This window comes from Felis catus, chromosome X, assembly GCF_018350175.1.
Source record: "Felis catus isolate Fca126 chromosome X, F.catus_Fca126_mat1.0, whole genome shotgun sequence".
In the NCBI taxonomy this organism is placed as follows: Eukaryota; Metazoa; Chordata; class Mammalia; order Carnivora; family Felidae; genus Felis; species Felis catus.
Genome location: NC_058386.1, coordinates 122,919,837 through 122,940,372, shown reverse-complemented (window position 1 = coordinate 122,940,372; position 20,536 = coordinate 122,919,837). Strand labels below are relative to the sequence as shown.

General features: G+C 44.0%; 1 protein-coding gene across 6 annotated transcripts in view; it reads right to left on the bottom strand.

Moving 5' to 3' along the window:
- The window catches only part of MTM1 (myotubularin 1), a 98,254-nt gene that overhangs the window by 55,791 nt on the left and 21,927 nt on the right, over positions 1 to 20,536 (bottom strand). For 2 of the 6 annotated variants that reach the window (XM_023249466.2, XM_004000974.5), the window contains exons 2-5: positions 18,634 to 18,706; positions 16,201 to 16,273; positions 14,313 to 14,407; positions 639 to 749 (exon numbers count right to left, since the gene is read on the bottom strand). In XM_023249466.2, the coding sequence (XP_023105234.1) occupies positions 639 to 749; positions 14,313 to 14,407; positions 16,201 to 16,273; positions 18,634 to 18,696 (342 nt within the window). In that variant the 5' untranslated portion in view covers positions 18,697 to 18,706. Of the gene's footprint in view, positions 1 to 638; positions 750 to 2,335; positions 3,001 to 14,312; positions 14,408 to 16,200; positions 16,274 to 18,633; positions 18,707 to 20,536 lie in introns of those variants that run through there. The other 4 variants (XM_023249467.2, XM_045050411.1, XM_023249468.2 and 1 more) reach the window with 3 other exon arrangements.

The following is a 20,536-nucleotide window of genomic DNA, read 5'->3' as shown; positions in this document are numbered from 1 at the left end:
CAGTTACTTAACTCTTCTTATGCTCAGGCTTCACAACTATAAAGTGGAGACACCATTGTCCATCTCCGAGCATTGCCCTGAGGACTGAACGGAAAGCACTTGGCACGTGTGTGGACTAACACAGAGGCTCACTGAAGTGTTACTATTACTGCTGAGTGAATTTTGTTCCCATTAAATCCCTGCCACCCACCACGCCAAAGCAACATGATAGACCACTGTTAGAGAGGTTGTTAGAGGCGCAGCCTGTTCACAGAGGGTAGAATCTCTTGCATTTCTCTTTCCTTTCAGGGTGTGAAGATGTCCAGCTGGCAACACATCACATAAAGGGACACCAGGAGCAGACTCGGGCAAAGACTAGAGAGTGTGAAAATTCTATCTATGAAGTTTTCTTCCTATTCAGTCAAGCTGACAGAAGGACAGGTGTTAGTCCTCACACATGCTGACAACAGCAGGACTCTTTCATAGGAACTATTTCCCCAGGCGGTTTTGGAAGCTCGACCTGAGGAAGAACCATTCTTTCTAGGGCCTTAGAGGAACAAGGGTCTTTGATTATTTTTTTCTAAGCCCCCATTGACCTTTACTTATCATTCAACAGTAATGTGTCTTTTTTTCACACAAGAAAGTACTGAATCTCTTACTTTACAAGTAATATCTAGACCATAGGAATTTTCTCCTCTACTTGTCGCGCCTCCCATTTTTTCAATTCTGGAGATCACACCCAGAGGAACATCAAGTATTAGAGCAGAATCCTGTAATGGACAAAAACGCAGAAGTCAGTATCTCTGTCAGTATCATTAAAACATCAAAAACGTCTGTTAAAAAAAGAACATATGCTTTAGGGCATTTTACCTTGGCCCTTTTACCACTTTTTATAAACAAAAATAGGATACAGATCACACGTGAAAGAGTGAGCATTACAACAGCCAGTTATGCAATCAAAATGCATCCCCAAACATGTGCCATTCTGCATGGCCTATAGAATAAAGACTAAACTCCCAGGCACACAATTTCAAGGGCCCCATGGTGTCACATCCACCTGGTCTCTGCAGGCCTTTCTCCCACACCGTTCTGCACTCTGGCGAAGTGAATACCTTCAGCAGTCCTCAAACACGGCACGGTGTTCTCTTTGCCCCGGATCTTCTATCCTTCCCAACTACCAGATGTCTTCTCCCCGTGGCTCAAGCCCTGGCTCAGCAAACATCACCTCTAACAAAGCATTGCTTCCTAATTAGAGTTGACCACTCCTTCCTCTGAAGTTCTAGAACATTTGATTCAGATTGCTGCTATGTCACTTGCTTCACTCTGTCTGCCGAAATTCATAGGTCTATATTCCCCACGCTAGAAACCAGACATCTGGAAGGAGCGCCTAGCTTAGGCAGGGGCGCACTTCACGAAGTAGAAGAGCCTGAGTGCATAGCCGTGCCTCTCCATCATTCCTTCCCCACCGCTGGGTGCGAGGGGTCCATACAACTGCTGGCAAGACAGAACCACATTAGTGAAGTCACACCACAAGCATCACGAGACGACGGCAGCCGCCATGCACAGAGAAACCCGCCTGTGCCAGGTGTACAGGGGCAGGGCATCGTGCACGCCATCTTTCTGATTTTGTCCTCACAACCATTCCAGATGCTGGCGTACTACTCCCGGTTCCTGACATGGCAATCAAAGCTTTCAAAAGCTTCTGTGGCTTGCTTAGGAAATACGGGGAAGGGCTGACATTTGAGCCAAGCTCTGGGAACACCCATCAAAAGAGCCAAATGCTCCTGCCTTCTGACTCTTAAGCATTCTTAAGAGCTTGGCTCCAGCTATCGCACGACAGGAAGAACACTGTATATGTGAAGATGCTCAATGGAGCCGGAGGTGGACATCGGGGTGGAGAAAATTACCACTCGTCAATGTGATGGACTAAGCATGCAGCTACTAAAATAATTACAGTACGTGGAAAAATAAGCTTACGTGGGAAGCAGCAGCATACAAACTACACGGGCTACAGTAACGTAAAAGCCACATGGACAAAGGGAGACCTACACAGGTTTTTTAAATCCAATACTTCCTTTATTGCGGTGATTACTTTGATAATAAAGAAAATGTTTTAAAGGTGCTCACTGAATTTTCGTTCTTTAGAAGATATCCTTTTGGGGGATACAAGGAAAGCTGAAGTTTTACTTCCAATCCTTCTCCTTTATATAATAGAAAAACTAAGCATTTCTTTATAAAATATGAATACAGCTTATAGGTGTTCTAAAAATTCAAAAAGTCTAAGAATGTGGTACATCCATGCCATGGAATACAACCCAGCTACAAAAAAGGATGAACTATGGACACACACACCAACCTGGAAGGCTCTTTGGAGCATCATGCTTGAGTGGATGAGGCCAATGTCCAAAGGTCACACACTATAGGAGTCGACTTAGGACATTCTTGAAGTGACAAAATTGTAGAGATGGAGAACAGAGGAGTGGTTGTCAGGGGTCGAGGGGAAGTAGGGTGTGGCTATACAGGGGCAGCATGAGGAAGTTCTTTCACACTGGCAAAATGGCTGTTTTTCTTGATTGCTAGTGCGTGGTTACATGATACATGGGATCAAATGTCATAGGATTGTATGCAGAAACATGAAAACATGAGTGCATGAAACACGGGTGAAATTCAAGTAGTCAGGGTCTCAGTCGACTGTATTGTGCCATAAATTTCCTGGTTGTGATCAAGCAGCATAGTTATTGGAGGGGCTATAGGTATTGTACTAGTTTTCCAAGTTCTTGAGCGTTCATCATTATTTCAAAATAAAAAGGTAAAGGAAACATAAGAGCACAGTTATCACAGTGTAGAGAAAAGAGCACAAGCTCTTATGTTGCACAAAATTGGTTCAAAGTAGAGCTTTGGCATTTATTAGCTGAATGGCTTTGGCAAGTGATGGTACCTCTTGGCCACATTTTCCTGTCAAGTAGGGATGATTAAAGATCACGGACTTAAGCACCTGGCATGGTGCCTGTCATTTGGTAGCTACAAAACAAAGGAAGTTATTATTACGATCACGAAGACTATTTTAGCATTTGGAAGATATAACCGTATTCTACAAATGTGGATCAGTACGCCCTTGCAAACAGCTAGAGGTCTCTTTGTACCCATAAGGACGCAGGTTATAGTTGTTGCCGTGGGGAAAGACACCTCTCTACATGACTCAAACCCAAGTGCCTAGAGAAAAGGAGACAGTACTCAGTAACTATACATTTGTAGCTGCATATTATAACGTATTTACCTCTCCATACAATCTAGTTATTGAAAACTATCAGGGGTGCCGAAGTGCCTCTGTTGGTTAAGCGTCCGACTTTGGCTCAGGTCATGATCTCGTGGTTTGTGAGTTCGAGGCCCATCGGGCTCTGTGCTGACAGCTCAGAGCCTGCAGCCTGCTTCGGATTCTCTGTCTTCCCTTTCTCTCTCTGCCCCTCCCCGGCTCACACTCTGTCTCCCTCTGTCTGTCTGTCTCTCTCTCTCAAAAATAAATAAAAAATATTTAAAAAATTAAGAATAACATAAAATAGAAACACACGATCAGGCAGTCTGTTTAGACTGAGATTTAGGAGTGTCCAACTATATGCTTAAATACCAAACTTACAGTTAGATCTAAAAATACACAGATGAGATACTAAATAAAAGTCTCATACTCTAACATCAACAAGGAAGCAAGAATGCAACCAAAAAAGTAAAAAAAATTTAAAGTGAGAGGAGACCTCACTGTCCTTTGTCCTTGTATGGAGGAAACTCTATAGCTCTGACTATTCTGACCCAACAGAAAAAAGGACACTGAGGAGAACCAGCCAGTTCCTGACCAAAGACACCCATAGTTTAATGAGGCTACTTGCCATGTTCTCCCCGAGAGACAGGTTCAAGATCAGATAACCCAGCAGGCCAAACTGGAAGATCCAGGAATAGGAAAATTAGCTTAACTCTGTAGAAACCTGAGTTGTTACTATCTAAATATCATTAAATATTTAAGAATTCTCAAAGGCCCGTTCTAACTCAAAATTCTATACATTTAAGGATCTAAAATAGTGGGGAAATAAACAGAACACGAACTCTGCAGAGACGCAAGCATTTACTGTCTCTCTCGAGTGTGTACAGAGTAACAGAAGCCACACTGGATGCCAGGAGCCACGGAGACAATATGCAAGCACCACCCTCACGGAGCCCAGGGCACAGACTGGGAGAGAACACACAGGTACCCAAATAGCCATGCCGCCAGGCCGCAAGTACAAGAGCCACAAAAACCAAAGCAAACCACCCACATCCAGACAAATGGGCTGAGAGATCAGAGGAGAGCAAAACAATTTCCTATCGGTTGGGTCTCCTGAAGGTTCTGGGGCAATGGCGATGTGAAAAATGATCCTTACAGGATGGAATGATAGCAGCTGGGAGATCTGCCTTCCAAACACAGGTAACAGTGACATCAGCTACACATGTGGGAAAGTATGGGGATTTTGCAGGGGGGAAAAAAAAAGCAAGCAGGTCAGGTTTACAAAAGGATGGCAGGGGAATTCCCTGGGGAGCACCCCAGGGTTTGGATTGGGGTGAATGGGATCCATGGAATGTGTTTTGAGAAGAGGAGACAATGAGCCACTGGGGAAGCATCAACAATGACTCAGATTTAGGCCCAGACGAGAGATGTGGTCCCACAAAGAGACATAAAGAACACAAAAAGGGGTTCTAGAGAAAGATTAACATGCTCACTTTGAGATACACTGGGCTGGAGGTTATGGTAAATTAATCAAGTATAGATAACCAGGAGGCAGCTGGAAATACAGAACTGGGAGAGATTCCAAAGGTCCCTTGAACTCAGAATGTCCAGAACTAATCATGTGATGTTTCTCTCTCCCAATTACGTCTACCTATCTCAGTGGCTGGTGCTCCATCCACGCAGTTACAAAAGCTGGAAACCTAGGAGTCATCCTTGACATCCCCTTCTCTGTTATCCCTCATCCGGTCTCCCACGTTTATCTCTTAAATCAATCTTGAGTCCGTCAACCCCTCTCCACTTCTAGCAGCAACTTCTCTGGACCACTGGAATAGGCACAGCAGCCTCTTTGCATGGACCGTTGCTCCCCTTAGAGTCTGCCCTCCATACAGCTGATCGCTTACAAAAGTCAGTCTGAGGCTGTATCATTCCTTTGCTTAAAGCGCTTCCAAAACTTCTCACTGCTCAACTCCAAACACCTCCATCCTTAACGGGATCTACCAGGTCTCGGCCATCTGGCCCCCAACCCCTCTCCCTCCCGCTCACTCTTTGCCGTTCTTCCCACCACCAACCCAGCCACCCGCTCGCTCATCGGTCCGTGTTCCCTCTGCTCTCAGGGCCTCTCACGGGCTGTTCTCTCTGCCCATTGTCTCCCACCCAGTCTCTGCCGAACATCTAGGGAATTCCTATTCATTGTTTTCTTTCCTTTCTTTTCTTTTCACATTCATTCTTCAGATCAGGGGTGAAACATCACTTTCTCAGGACAATTTCCCAGGCTTCTCAAACAACTGCATGCCTGTGCTCCTCACAAGCAACACAACATGTTGTCATATACCTGGTATGAGTATCTGATTAATGCCTGGCAGTCCCATCAAAACTAAAGCTTCATGAGGGAGAGACTGTGTCTGCTGTGCACACCACTGGATCCTAGCATCTGGCACAGCATCTGGCCGCTCGACACACAGAGGCCTCTCGAATGGTCAACAAATAAGGAATGAAAGATTAGGACCGGAGCTATAGAACTGGAGAGCAACTGACAGCTGAGAAAGAAGCAAACTCTGGGGACAATATATATCTAGGAAGTAAGAAGGAAAAAATGGGTGGCAATAAAGGCAAAATGGCAGAAGTGGGGGAAGACCCAAGAAATACGGAGAAAATTACAGAGGAAAGAAAGAGTAGTCAACAATATCTGTCACTGCACAGAAGTTAAAGAGTTGAGAGCTTAGGGTGCCTGGGTGGCTCAGTCCGTTAAATGTCTGACTCTTGATTTTGGCTCGGGTCATGATCTCACAGTTTGTGAGATTGAGCCCCACATAGGGCTCTGTGCTGACAGTGCAGAGCCTGCTTGGGATTCTCTCTCTCCCTCTCTCTCTCTCTGCCTCTCCCCTATGCTCTCTCTTGCTGTCTGCCTCTCTCTCTCTCTCTCTCTCTCTCTCTCTCTCCCCCAAAATAAATACACTTTTAAAAGGAGCTGAGAACTCAACCAAGCCCACTTGGAATTGAGCACTGAAAGAGGACTTTCAATAGGGAACAGAAGTCAGACCACAAAACACAAAGGAGTTAATAGTCTGGAGGTAGAAGCAGTGAGTGTGGACTAATTTTTAAAGAAGTCCCCTAAAGAAGGGGAAGAAAGAGGATGGTAGTGTTGGGGCAGGGGGGTAGCAGGGATCCAAGACATAGAGACGTGAGCAGGTCTGTGGGGCCGGGTGGGGCAAAGGAGCCAACAGACACCACAACTGGAAGACAGAGAATGACTGAGGGGGGCACTAAACTCCAGAGGAAGTAAAAGAGCAAAGGAAAAAAGGCTCAAGTAGAGGAATTTTGTTTTCAAAAACGCAACTAGTCCCTTCCTCTCAGATGAGAGGAGGAAAGGATGGGTGAAAACAGATATCAGTGGGTAGTGGCGGCAGGGGGGGGGGCAGGTAAGCAGCTCAAGGAGGAGGGCTTTTACCTGTTCAGCAGAACAAGAGAGGCAGTCTGCTAAAGAACATGGAGGGTTTGTCAGTGACACAGTGGGGGACGGAAAAAGTCAACCTGAAATCCAAAGAACTGCCCAGGCGGAAGGAGACCCTGAGGTCTGAAAGCCTGTACTTGTAAAGGGACTAATGAATTAAATCTACTATGGGACTTGCACAGCAGGGTTCAGTAGCCCCCAGACTCTCAAGTTTGGGAACTGGAAAAGTGGGAATGATATGGCAACAAGGGGCAAGGGAACCGAAGGTGGCAGCAGGCATTGTTTTAACCGAAGACAGCATTCATTTTGCAGCAGCAGTGTAAGAGGATTCAAGACTGAAGTTTAGCAGAATACCTACAGTGCAGGTCCCACATTCCCGCTGAATTTCCTACTTATAGACACAAGAGAATATTTTATTATTACAGTCTTTTTTGCATTATTTCAGCTCCCTCAAAACAAAAACTAAATCTATTAGCCTGCTAAATCTATTAGCCTGAGGAACCCAAGAAAGAACAATCTTGAAAAGCCTCCAATGGACTTTCTTGAAAAGAAAAGTATTATAGGAATCCTTGTCAGTCATCCTTGTAATGAATGAGATGGGCCTTCCCTCTGGGAAAGAATACATATGTGGCTCTGACTGTCCATACCACAAGGCAAGGGTGGTGTCCGAGGCTTACACCTCCAGTTGCAGCCAATGACGAAGACCACAGAACCGAAGTGCTCCCACTCTTGTTAAACACCCAGCTTCCAGCTGGCACGATACCCAGCACCTGCCCAAAGCTCATTTCAGAACTGCGTATTTGAGAGACAGATTCTGACGGACACACCGCCATCCATTCAACTCACTTCTCCAAGTCCTGTCTGTACACTGACTGGTAAACCATCGAAAAGCTAAGGAAATGGACCTCATTTTTCTAGTCCCTCAAAGAAATACATTTACCAAGTAAAGATGAACGTGTGTCCCATATCCTTATAGAGGGTCTTAAATGGGACTGAAGAATCTTTGGGTAATACTCTGCCTGGAGAATGGAATCACTGTGTTCCTTTCAGAGAGATTTGTCCTTGCATTTAATCCAGGAAGAACACACTATTTCTGACTTAACCATCAGAAAATGGAAGGTGTGTGCACAACATGTTTCTCATCTCATCAGGACTGCTCAGTTGGAAGGCCCAAAACCCTGTATTCATCTAGCTGCCACGCATCCGCTGTAGTCCATTCTAGTTTAGAAAGGGGTGTGTGGGTGACCAGGAGCAAGAAATACCAACTTTCAAGTGGGATTACCTCCGCAGCAAAGGGAAGATGGGGTCTCTTCAGCTGGGTGGAGGATCCGTAGATGTTTAGGGTATTCTTTATAAACTTTCTATCTTCAATATTCCAAAATAATTTTCTAGTAGAGATGAATGCGTGCTCTAGGTGAAAAAAACTGGCCTGAACGCATGTCCAGAACAGAAAGCACAGGGCTTAGTCGGGGGACAGTGAGTAGGGCACTTGAGCCAGAGCGCAAAGTGGGCACACCCGACAGTGGTGGAAAGGTGCCCCTAATTCCCTGGCTAAGGCACTGGAAATGAGGGAGGAAAGGAGCCGAGCCTCTGAGGAAGGGGAGGGCATGACTATCAGGATGTCTTTGGGAGCCAGAAAGAAGGGAGTGGGGAGAGGCTGCGGGTAGGGAAGCTGATGTGTAGCCCCACCAGCAGACTGGGACAAGACCTTGGACTAAGGTGGGGCACAGCACACGTGAAGAGGACTATGGAGAAGGGAGGGGAGGGGCAGGGATCCCAGGATGACTGGAAGACAAGCAGTGCCACCCAGAGAAGCTAGAGCACCAGGAAGGAAGGAACTGGGGAGGGAGGCAGAGCTGAAGGCCCCCACCTCGGTCCAGTCATCTGGGATGGTGGGTGAAAAGGCAAGGGGTCTCGAGCGGGCAGCAAGGAATGAGAAAGGGGCCAGAAAGACAGGTGGCACTTGAAACCAAAGGAAGCCCAGGGATGACCAGGGAATCGCTCTGCCTGTCAGTTGCGGCCAGATGGGGACAGCGTGTGGGAAGGAGCATGGCCAGCAGGCAGCGGAGTTCTCTGCAGCCAGGGAGCAGGGGAAGCCCTGGGGAGGGAGACTGGAGACAAGCCCGCTGTGCCGAGGCCTGGAAGGTGGAAGGAGCGAGATGCCAATCAGACTGGCATCTCCACAGAATCGGTTCCCACCAGGGCTCCCAGTGACCTAATGACCACCCTCTGTGGCCTTTGCTCATTCTTTCTCCCACTGAGCCTTGCAGCATTCCATCCGTGGTCTGCTCCCTTCCTGAGTCTTTTCTCTTCTATACCGACTTCCACCAAAGCCTTCACTCACATTTTCTACTGCTGAGACTGCCGTTTCTCTTCTATGCTGGCACTCCCCCTGTTTCCCGCCCCCCCCCCACCAAGAATGCTCGTGCTCCCCAGGGTTCTCGCCACAGCCCGCATGTCCTTGTCACATCTTCTTCTCAGGTAATCGCATGGATGTATGCGGTGTTCACCAACACTGATGTTGCTAACAACTTCGTAAGTTTCAGAGTCACGCTTCCAACTGCTTCAGAGACATCTCCACCCAGTGGTTGTACGGTGATCAAGCCCACGTGTTCTGAGAGCCCCAGGGGCTTCTCTCACGCATGTTCCTTCTCCTGTGAGGTTCATTTCAAAGGCAAAGGATCACAGGCATCATTTTCCACCTGAGGTCCTTCCTCCAACTCCCGCCTCCAAAGGGCCACCCTATTCTCCTGAACCTTCCACACTGTTGCCTCCTCCTGGCGCAACGGTGACCTTGTGAGGCCCGGGATGCTCACCTGGACAGCTGACTTTTCCATTGCTCTCCCTCCCTCCAGTCTCTTTCCGTAATCCATCAGACACACTGCAACCTGACATCCCTTCCAGAAACCCACATCCACCAGGTGGTTGTCCACAGAAGGTGGGTGCTGACATGTGACTTGTGAGACTGTTGGGGTGCACCCTTTTTCCAGTATCATCTCCTGCCACCCTGCTCCCCTCCATCTCCAACAGACAACTCAGCTGTTTCACAGTATGTAGTCTTCTCCATATTGTCATACAAGTGATAGGGAAACTCTCTACCTGATGTGCTCCTCCCTCTCTTCCCTCCTGTCCAGGAAATTGTTAGCATTCGTCAAGACTCGGTTCAAATATCACCTCCTCTACAAAGCATGCTATGAGTCATCACACAGTTAATCACCCTCTCCCTCGTAACCTCGTGGCATTATGCAACCAGTGTGGGCTTTGTCATATTACACCCCAATTACTCGTTTTTGAGTTGTTCACCAAGTTCAGTGTTAGTTCACCATGCTGCTTGCTGAAGGTTCCGGAATAAAGGTATGAGCACGTGAACAAAGAGTTACTTTGCTTTTCTAACCCACTATAGCACTTGAACCCAGTGTTCCTGGAAGGGAAGCTGAAGCAGTCTTCCCCATGGTGGTATACTGATTATAGACTATTATTGTGCCTAAAGTGTCCCTGCTGTGGTCACAAGATCGACCCCAAGCCAAATTCCTGAACACCCTCAAGGTCAAAAGGGGACTATGAAATTTCCAAACTCCAGAAGCAATGTTGGTATTCAAGATGCCACGATTTAGTGGGGCCTACATTGAGGTCAAACCACAGTGACAGGGGAGCCTGAGTGGCCCAGTTGGTTGAGTGTCTGACTCTTGGTTTTTAAATTTTTTTTAATTAGTTTTCTTTATTTTTGAGAGGCAGAGAGAGACAGAGCACATGTGGGGGAGGGGCAGAGAGAGAAGGAGACACAGAATCCGAAGTAGGCTCCAGGCTCTGAGCTGTCAGCACAGAGCCTGACACGGGGCCCAAACTCACAAACCGTGAGATCATGACCTGAGCCGAAGTCGGACACTCAACCGACTGAGCCACCCAGGCGCCCCTGACTCTTGGTTTTGAGAGGTCAAAACCTCTCACGGTTCGTGAGTTCCAACCCCTTGTCGGGGTCCATGCTGAGAGTATGGAGCCTGCTTGGGATTCTCCCCCCGACCCAGGTCTCTGCCCCTCCCCTGCTCATGCTCTCTCTCTTAAACAAACTTAAAAAAAAAGACACCACAGCAATGAAGCCTGTTCCCTCCCGAGTTCACTCACGGAATACATTTTTACTGAGTGCCTACTATCTAGTGGGCACCGTGCTAGCTAGGCACACAGGACCAAGCAGACACACCATTAGTAAAGGCCACAGACATAGCAGCAAGTAAAGAACACCAGAGTTCCTTCATTCAGCACAGCCCGACTGGGCACCTTCAATGTGCCAGGCCCTAAGCGCAGAGGGGACACGGGGCGATAGACAAGCATCCCTGTCCTCACACAGCCAAGGAACAAGACGAAGCAGTGACATATATAAAATAGGAGGTGGCGGCAAGTGCTCAGGAGAAACAAACACGAAAAGGAAAAAGGAAGTGTTGGCCAATGAAGGGCTCACAGCAATAAATGCTAACAGAGAGGCATGGGGAAAGGCTACCGAGACACAAAGAGGGAGGGGGTCCCTCACCGTGAGCTGGAGGAGGCTCCGAAGATGGTGTGATTTTTGAGGTGGGTTCTGAAGGACAAACAGCAGCTTCTGAAAAGAGCATCTGGGGACAGTGAGAACAGCAAATGCAATGCATCCACACAGATGCATGGAAGGGCCTTGCGTGTTGGGAGAAGGGAAGGTGGTTTAAGAACAGTATGGGCAGGAGTGGTGTGGATCGAAGCAAGAGAAGTTGCAAGGATTTTTATGCCATATAAAGGACAGCAGATTTTATTCTATGGGCAATAGGGAGCCAACGAGAGTTATAGAATGGAGAAGTAAGCTGGCTGGCCTCGTTCCACGGAGGATCACTGTGCAGGCAGCATGCAGGGGACAGTGGGGAGGTCATGAAGGAGGGCCACGATGACAATCTAAGGATACAGCCACTGTGCTTCTACCGTCCTTGGGAAGGGGACGGTGCAGGGGTGGGTGGGGCAGACAGGAAACTTGCCCTTGACACCTCAACCAAATGGGACAGCTGACTCCCACTGCAGTATTTACATACCTGAAACACACAGGTGTCCGCTTCCAAATGCCCGTGAGAGGACAGCTCTTTGCCAAACACATAGTCTGCAGCAGAATCCACAACTGATGCTCTTATTTAGACTTTGAGAAACACTATGAGGACTATGCTTTGAGGCTTCTGCAGAACCACTTACATGGCTTTCTTTATATGGTGTTTTATGCCATTAGCTTCCCACTTTTATGCTTGGACTAAATGTTATAGCCAATTGGTCAAAAGGTTTATGTGAAACAGTGGAAGGAGGAAAAAGTTAGTAGCTGGTGTCAAATGGGCATTTTGTACACCCATTCGGTGCTAATCCCCACCTCTTAAGATGCTGTATAAGAACAAAATAAAGCTTGCTAAGTGCTCTCCCAATTATAAAAGTGATACATGCTCACTCCAAGTGGAAGGGACAAAACAAAGCATGTATAATTCCACTCCCCAGATACCCCAAGTACTAAGACATTTGCTATATTTCCTTCTGGCCTCTTGTCTACGGATAGTTTATGCAGTTGAGATCATACAATCCTGTCACGGCACCCCAGTTTAAAAAATCTCCCCACTTGGAGCGCCTGGATGGCTTAGTTGGTTGAGCATCCGACTCTTGGTTTCTGCTTGGGTCATGACCTCACGGTTTGTGAGTTCAAGCCCCTCATCGGGCTCTGCATGACAGTACCAAGCCTGCTTGGGATTCTCTCTCTCCCCACTCCCGTTTTGGTCCTCCCATGCTCTCTCTCAAAATTAAAGACAAAATTAAAAAAAAAATTTCCCCAGTTCATCATCAGTGATAGCATGAAATGGAACTGGGCACGCGTGGCAGCCCAACGAGCCAAGACTCTTAGAGGGGAAAGGCACCGTAACACTTGCTTTAATTCTCATTTTTGACAACTCTTGCATATATCAGCATAAAATCTCTCAATCTGTCCCAATTTGCCCCTTGGGAGCTGTACAGAATGAGTCTGATCCCTGCTCCACAGAAGGCACTCCAAACACTCCAAGGTAGCTCTGTCATGCCTCCCTTCGGTCTTCAGAGGAAACATCGACGCTTATTTTAATCATCGCTCATACTACAGCCTCTTCACAAGCCTTGTTCCCTTTGTCTGAACCCTTGCTGGTTTGCCAATGTCCCTCTCAAAACATGGCACCTGGATCTGAACACGACACTTCAGATGGGACTACAGTCTCATTTTGCTATTATAGTTTTGTTAGTTTAGCCTACAGGTATATTAACTTTTTAATCAATCATGCCCAATTACTGGATCAAATAAGCTTGAGCCACTATTAAGACAGACCTCCTCCACCCTCTTTATTGGTACAACCGGTTTGTATGAAGTAAATGTTACCTATGTTAAACTTTATATTATTAGTTTCACTCCCAAATCCTGGTTGATTAAGACCATTTCAAATCGCACCTGTGTAGTCTAGCACATTGGCTGGTTTGCTGTTTTTCACATGTTGGACACACGTGCTTTCTGGGTGTTCAACTGTACTGCATTAGAAACGCTGCAGAGGAAGGGCCCTGCACAGCAAGACATTAGAGACCACCCTTCTTGGATGGCTATGAGCCTTTAACACCAGTGTATAACCTCACCTAAGTGTACCACCACCATTCAGCCCATGTTTCTTAGTCAATATCAGTCATATGCCTTGATTCAATCAAGATAATGCATCAATAACACAGTCCTGAAGAAATTATAGGGTAAAAACAATGAAACACAAGCTAGATTCCTCAAACAGTCTCACCATCTCCTGTGTATAAACCACTATTAGGCTATTCTTCCATGTACCCTGGACCAACCGATCGATCTATCTATCTATCTATCTATCTATCTATCTATCTATCTATCTATTCCCCCCTTGGTCCACCCCCAAAATACAGCTGCCCCTTCAGGCTGGCCTAGACAACAACCTATCTACTGTAAGTCCTTCTGTGTCAGCCACAACAGCTATACTCTTCCCTTCCCTTCTAGAGCACCTCGTCTCTATTTCATTGTTCCATCAGTGGAACATTCCTTGAAACGCTATGGCAAACGTTTCATCTTAGAATGAAAAGGTAGAACAGCACTAAGCCATACCATAGGCATCCTAGTTCTAAACTGCTACCTGGTACTTTGTAATTGAACACTAGGAAAGTTCTAGAGTAGAGACTCACATCAGCATCCTCCTCTGTAAAGTTTTAAAAATAACAGCCACACCTGAACTACAGATATGGACATTTTGATGCAGGACATCCAGGACATCTGTGGTGTCTGTTAAGCAGCACAAGTGGTTCTCATCTGTGCTTCTGGTGAAGAACCACGGTTCTATATTAACCAACTTCTCCAGGCTAGCAAATGGGTCCAGTTACCAACCCCTCCCCAGTATTTCCCAGGATAAAAACTTCTTTTTAAATTCACTTTATTCCTACATATACAGGTGTTAGTGTTAAATGAGCTTTGCGTAAGCCAAAAATTAAGAGCTGAGAAGCAAATGCATTCCCATGTTAATCTGGTCCACAGTCAGTCTTGCAAGGTAGAAGAGAGACAGTTTAGCATTATCTTTAACAGTTAGGGTCATCTTTATGGTCTTAGATTCTACTTACCGTTTCCAAACTTCTTAAATAAAGACGATAATTTGTGATGTAAACTCTTCCCTTAATGGGGCCATTGAAAGGACATATGTAAATAACTTCTTTGTCTATTAAGATAAAAAAAGTACCCTAAAATAATGGAAATATATACCAAAATACACAACAAATGGCACTAATTTAATATAAACTATTTGGCTAAGAATAACTACAATAAAAAAAAAAAAGATCACCAGAAAAGTCGAAAGCAAGCACCAGCAATGTTTCCACATTACCGTGCTAGGTCAAGAGGGGCCACACGTCATGTCCAGGCACCAGCTTTGCTCCCCTGAGCTTGACCAAAATGCTGTCACCAGCTTGGGCAAGGTGGTAAAAGCTGGAGAGCAAAAGTGAAGGAGGGTACAGCCACTGCTCCCCCCAGGTGGCTATAAAGGTAACTACGGAGCTACTTCAACCAGAAGATGGCAACTCATGGAGGAGGACAGTCTCATGGCCTAACCACCAGACAGGATTTGCCGTTTGCCAGCCTCTAATCACACCGACATCATGACGTTTTTAATAAATGAATGTCAGTAGTTGAAATATTTCTATAGTCTATTCTTTCTAATAGTCCAGAGAAGAGTGTTAAGCTTGATTCACTTCAATTATTTAAGTGTTAAAAAAACAGATGGCCAAAAGAATAGTACATCTTTAGTGGACTCAAACATAAGGGGAGACTAAATCAGGAGAGTAAATTTATTATAATAAAAATATCCTTCTGTTATCTTTCAAGGGTGTCCTTGAATGTGGTACTGGGTTTTTTTTTTTTAAACTACTTTGAAATCCCTTTCTCCACGGGTACTAAATGAAAAATACCCAGTAAGGCTACTTCATGCTAATTCAATAAATTACTACCTCGGTTAAGCGTCTGACTGATACAGAGCACAAAAAGCTCATAGAGGAAGACCGCCCAAAGTAAGCTATCCTCTCTGCTCTTATCCAGAAATTGGGATGGACACATGCCACTGGTTTTCTTTTCAAGACTAGGATCATGTGTGCAAGTCTGTAGACGTGGAATAGTTTCTCATGCTGCACGGCTAACTAATTCACAAAGGGACCATATCTTATGACATTAATCTAATCAATACCATATTTTAGCCATTTAACCTAAACAACCCAGATCTTAGTTAACAAACCAAAGGGTTCCCTGAAACAATGGTAACTGTATCACCACCAAATATGTGGTGATCTGAGGTGAGGGAGGGTATTGACCCCAATACAAAATGTGAATGCCCACAACATCAGCATTTGGCTTAGAAGCTGTCACATGCTTCTGTATTCTTAAGCCAGAATGATCTGGTCCTTCCAAAGTAAATCCCTTCCCCTTAATATGAATTTATCATGAAAAAAATAAGTAAACAATCAAAATATTGTATCAACATTACTACAAATGTACTACTACACTACTACAAATGTTTTCAGACAAATGAAAGATATTTTAAACCAATATGGTCTCCTATATTTCAAAGGAAGACTACTTAGATGTTAAGTCTTTAGGTTGATCATTTTAAAAAGCACACATCATAGGCTGGAAAAATTTAGTATTACTTTGTTCTTACAACCTCAAACCATGAGAGCTTAGGGCTCCAACAAGGACGTTCAAGAGATAATCCACTTTTCTAAAATAATTCTCAGTCTTGGGTACAGAGGGGAAAATATCACTATCCTGGACCACACGAAACTCTTGAAGGAACTCTTTGATCAAGAAACTAATGCAGAGGGTTGTCTTTATGTTAACACTTTCAAACAAAGCTAGCCTATTTATCTCAATGTGACTTCTAAAAGAGAAGGAGGGACTGAAGCCACCTGACCCTGCTGGGACGCTCATCATACTGTGTGAATCCTAAATTCATAGGACCCTTACCAGTGATGCGAGTTTCTCCTGGAAGTCGAGGAACAGTCTCACTGAGGTCTCGATTAACTCCATCCCTAGAAGTCTGGAAATGAAACAGGGGCATCAGAAGAAATGACATTACATTTGCACAGGTTTTTAAGCAACCTGGAACACAACCAACCAAAAACATACTTTTTAAAAAGAAAAAAATTACAGTGATATTTACCATTATTTAGATGATTAAATATTTAAAATTTTTTAAAAAGCTGCCAAAGTGTGTCTATAGAGTATGCTTGATATTGGGACACCTGGGTGGCTCAGTCAGTCGAGTGTCTGACTTTGGCTCAGGTCATGATCTCATCGTCCATGGGTTTGAGCCCCGCGTTGGGCTCTGCATGGACAGCTCAGAGCCTGGAGCCTGTTTCGGAGTCTGTGTCTCCCTCTCTCTCCATCCCTCCCCATTTGTGCTTTGTCTCTCTCTCTCTCTCTCTCTCTCAAAAATAAATAAACATTAAAAAATTTTAAAAAAAGAATATGCTTGATATTGACTTTTTATCACTTTCCTGAATGCTGTTAACTGTAAAGCACTTGGGCCCAGTATTTAAAAATTAATACTGAAAAGTGTGCTAATGTTATTTACAGACTAAAAGTTAACACAGCTAATGAATATTGATGGCAAGTTGCGTGTGTGTATGTAACTGGGTTCCCCTTTCTCCGCATCCTCGCCAACATCTGTTGTTGAGACTTAAACTATGAATTGAACTTGAGCAGTTTAGCCACCCACAGTTGACCCCAACCTTACTGAGCTGTCCATGCCAATCAATGCCAAGGATGCGCTGCCTATGTCCACATCCTTAACATCTACTCAGGCACAAGACTTTTTCAGCATGACTTTCCATGTGTAAAGTTAGTAATACTTCTCTCAAAGGGTTTTTGAGATGAGGTGACACAAAATGCACAAGGCACCATTTGGTGACTTATCAAGGGCTGTGCAGATGTGAAGTATTATGAAATAAGGGGAGTGTCAGTTGTGTATTTAGGTCAGATACAAGCTGTCAAAGTTAGGTGCTCTGCTGGATTTTTGATGGTTTTATCATTTTTATTCAGGCACAATGTGAAAATTCCTAGCCAATTTTCCACGTGTTAGTGCTTGTAAGCTAAGCATTTTAACTAGGAGGGCAAGACAGATTGCTCCCAGCCAGGAATGCCTTCCCCAATGGGGAGCAAACCTGCACAACTTACACTAATGATAAGACCAGAAAGAGATCATCAACACCCTTTAATGCTGCCTCTCACTAACTAAACACAGGCGTAACAAACATTGATATTCATTATACCCTTTAAAGACCAGAGTTCTGGGCTAGGTGAAGAAAGTAGAAGTCAACCACAAAATTAGGGAAACACATGTTTGATTAACACAGGATAACATGGGATTAACATGGGATACACTATTAGAGTCACAATCCACATGGACTTACAATTAGCTTCATGAAGTAACTCTTGTGCTTAGAACGGCTTCTTGTACCAGAACGATACCAAAACACAATAAAAACTTATATAATCTTGAGGATGAAAAAGGTCCTTGTAAACATGACACCCAAAGCAGAAAATATGAAATACAAAAGACTGAGGGATGTGATTGCACACAAAAAATGTAAACCTCTGTATTTCAAAATCAAAATGCCACAAATATAATCACAAGCCAATAATAAGCTAGGAAAAAGACTTGTATATTATAAAGAACTGATTATCACAATATGTAAAGAACACTTATGAATCAATAGAAAAGTATCCCTCAAACACCCCAAAAAGCAAACAGGCAAAGGACACGAGCAGCCACTTCAAAAAAGAAAAGCAAATGGACAATAAACACTATTTTTTTTTAAAAAAAGGTCACTCTCATTAGTATTCAGGGAGCTACAAATTCAAAGACACTAGTTGGCTTCCTTCTGATCGCTTCAGCACTCAGTACACTGCCGGCGGGGGTGTAAATCAACCTTTCAGCTGGAGAATTGGTAAATGTATCAAAAGCTTCAAAGAGCCATGAGTAAAGCTTATTTTAAATTCAACCCTTCCTTTCAATATAGGTTTCAAAATCTCTCTCTAATGACATAATTTTCTCCTTGATACTTTGAACATTTTTTTCTTAATGCTGTATTTGTTTCGGTCATACAACCATTTTATCATAATTAGAAAATAAGGCCAATATTTAGGAAGGTGTAACAGCCTGCTCAAGTTCCACGAAAGGATTTACAAATGCAAAACTTAACACGTAAACGGCATTCTGTCTTTTCTGGAACAAGGTAGGATAGCATACAAAACCACATATATTGAAGAATTCACACTATGTGAATGAATAATGAAATTAATAATTCAATAAGCCTGAAATGACCACCTAGTATGCAAATATAAGAAGAGAAATGCAGAAAAAGAGGCACAAATAAAGCTGAAAACACAACTTACCCTCTTAACAGATTCATTCTCCAAGGAGTGTGAATTATATTTAGAAGTTGGTGCAGAAGCCATTCTGGAAACTCTAACAACAACAAAAAAGACAACATTCAGTATCAACTGAATTTGTATGCAATGTCCAACAATAAGGCACCTGAGATTGGAGTATTGCAACTGAAAACCAAAGGACTCTGCTCTCCAGGCCCCATTTCCATAGTAGTCTCCCCAATGGGAACCAGACACACGAGGGACTAAGCACAGCACAGGTCACGTGGAAGAGCTCCAACAAAGGTACAGGGATCTGGGGAAGAAAAGGGCAGCTAAGTGTACTTGGGGGAGCACAGTGGGAGACATTACACATACTCCCAGAATTGTTATCCATAGCATTCAAATTGTCATCTCAAAAAAACACCATGTTTAGTAATCGTGCAACAGGCCTCAAATCTCTACACTTCTTAATTTTTACAGATAATTTAGAAGCAGCCAAGCAGAGTAGTAAAAAAGGTAGACAACTGAACCCTCACACTTATTTCGCCTTTAAAAATTCTGTCTTCTCCAAATTGAGGCAATTTAAAGTGGCATGGATTTGATGGAAATCAAATTAGCGACATTTGATTTGATCAGTGTTTTCTAGGGAAAGTTTATACTTCATTTAAATAATGCATATTCATCACAATTCAGACTTAAATGAAAGCATCGTATTCAGAACACACAATATCGTTTTAATGCGAGGATTTAGATTTGTGAAGACTACAGCCACAGTAGGAAACTAAGCATGCTTTAGTTATTTTCCTTCTCAAAGTGAATGACACAGAGAGATACACATGAAGTCACTGGGAGGTGAACCACATCAGCTAGGGGGCTGCAGATATTTATGGGATCTTTTTGTGAGGCTCATTAAAAAAGCAACCACTCACTAACAAAACCTGGCACGGCGAGTATTAACACACCTTGGCACAAAACCTAGTGATTTGGTAGCTGCACAGTGCTGGTTACGGTCAAGAAGCAAGGACCAAGAGAGGTGACAAAGATGCAGGTAAGGGTAACCACCAGGATAAAGATGCAGGAATGGCTACGTGAGGACAATCATCCAAGATTACGACTGCCAGGCTTCCCCCACTGGAGTTCAGGCCACCAAAGGCAAGGATGGGGTCCATCTGGGTCATGGCTGCATCCTGGCACACACTTGGCACTCCTATTTGGTCAATGAGTGATTATGTACAAAATACACAATATTGTGAAACATCATAATGGGGTGAGCTTGTTTACTGGTTTACCAAATCCTACAACAGTGGAGCTACAGAACTACCCTGAGGCTTGAAAGTAATTACGGCAAAATAAAATGCTTCTTTATAAACTTAAACCTGAAAGTATTAAGAGGTAGCACAATCTAAAATTAGAAATAGCTTTTTACAAAGATCAATGTGTAATTCTGAAATGAGTGAAATGCAGATAAAACAGTTAAGAAAAAAATAGCTTTGAAAGACCTAACCTCAAGTTCAAATCCAAGCAAAATAACTCATTATCTCAGAGAAGCAGAATGGATGAGATAGACTAGCGAGAGCAAGTCAGACATTTTTCTGCCCTGAAATTATTCTACGCACTAAACAAGATTATGTACTTGGGGGATTTTCTCCAGTTAGATATAAAATTACTTTTTAATAATCAGATACTGTAATATTTAAAATACTTTACTAATATAGGTCAATGTTTTCAAATAAAGTTAAATTATTACTGTCAATATAAGAAATTTAAAATGCTGGGTTACACAGTCAATTCAGTCTTCACTTTCCTGTTCATGTTTGTAAGTCATAAAAGAAAAGAGGAGTATTCCTATTTTATTCAGTCCTCATTAAAAAAAAAAAACAAACTTCAATTTAAAATGAAGTAGGGGTGCCTGGGTGGCTCAGTCGGT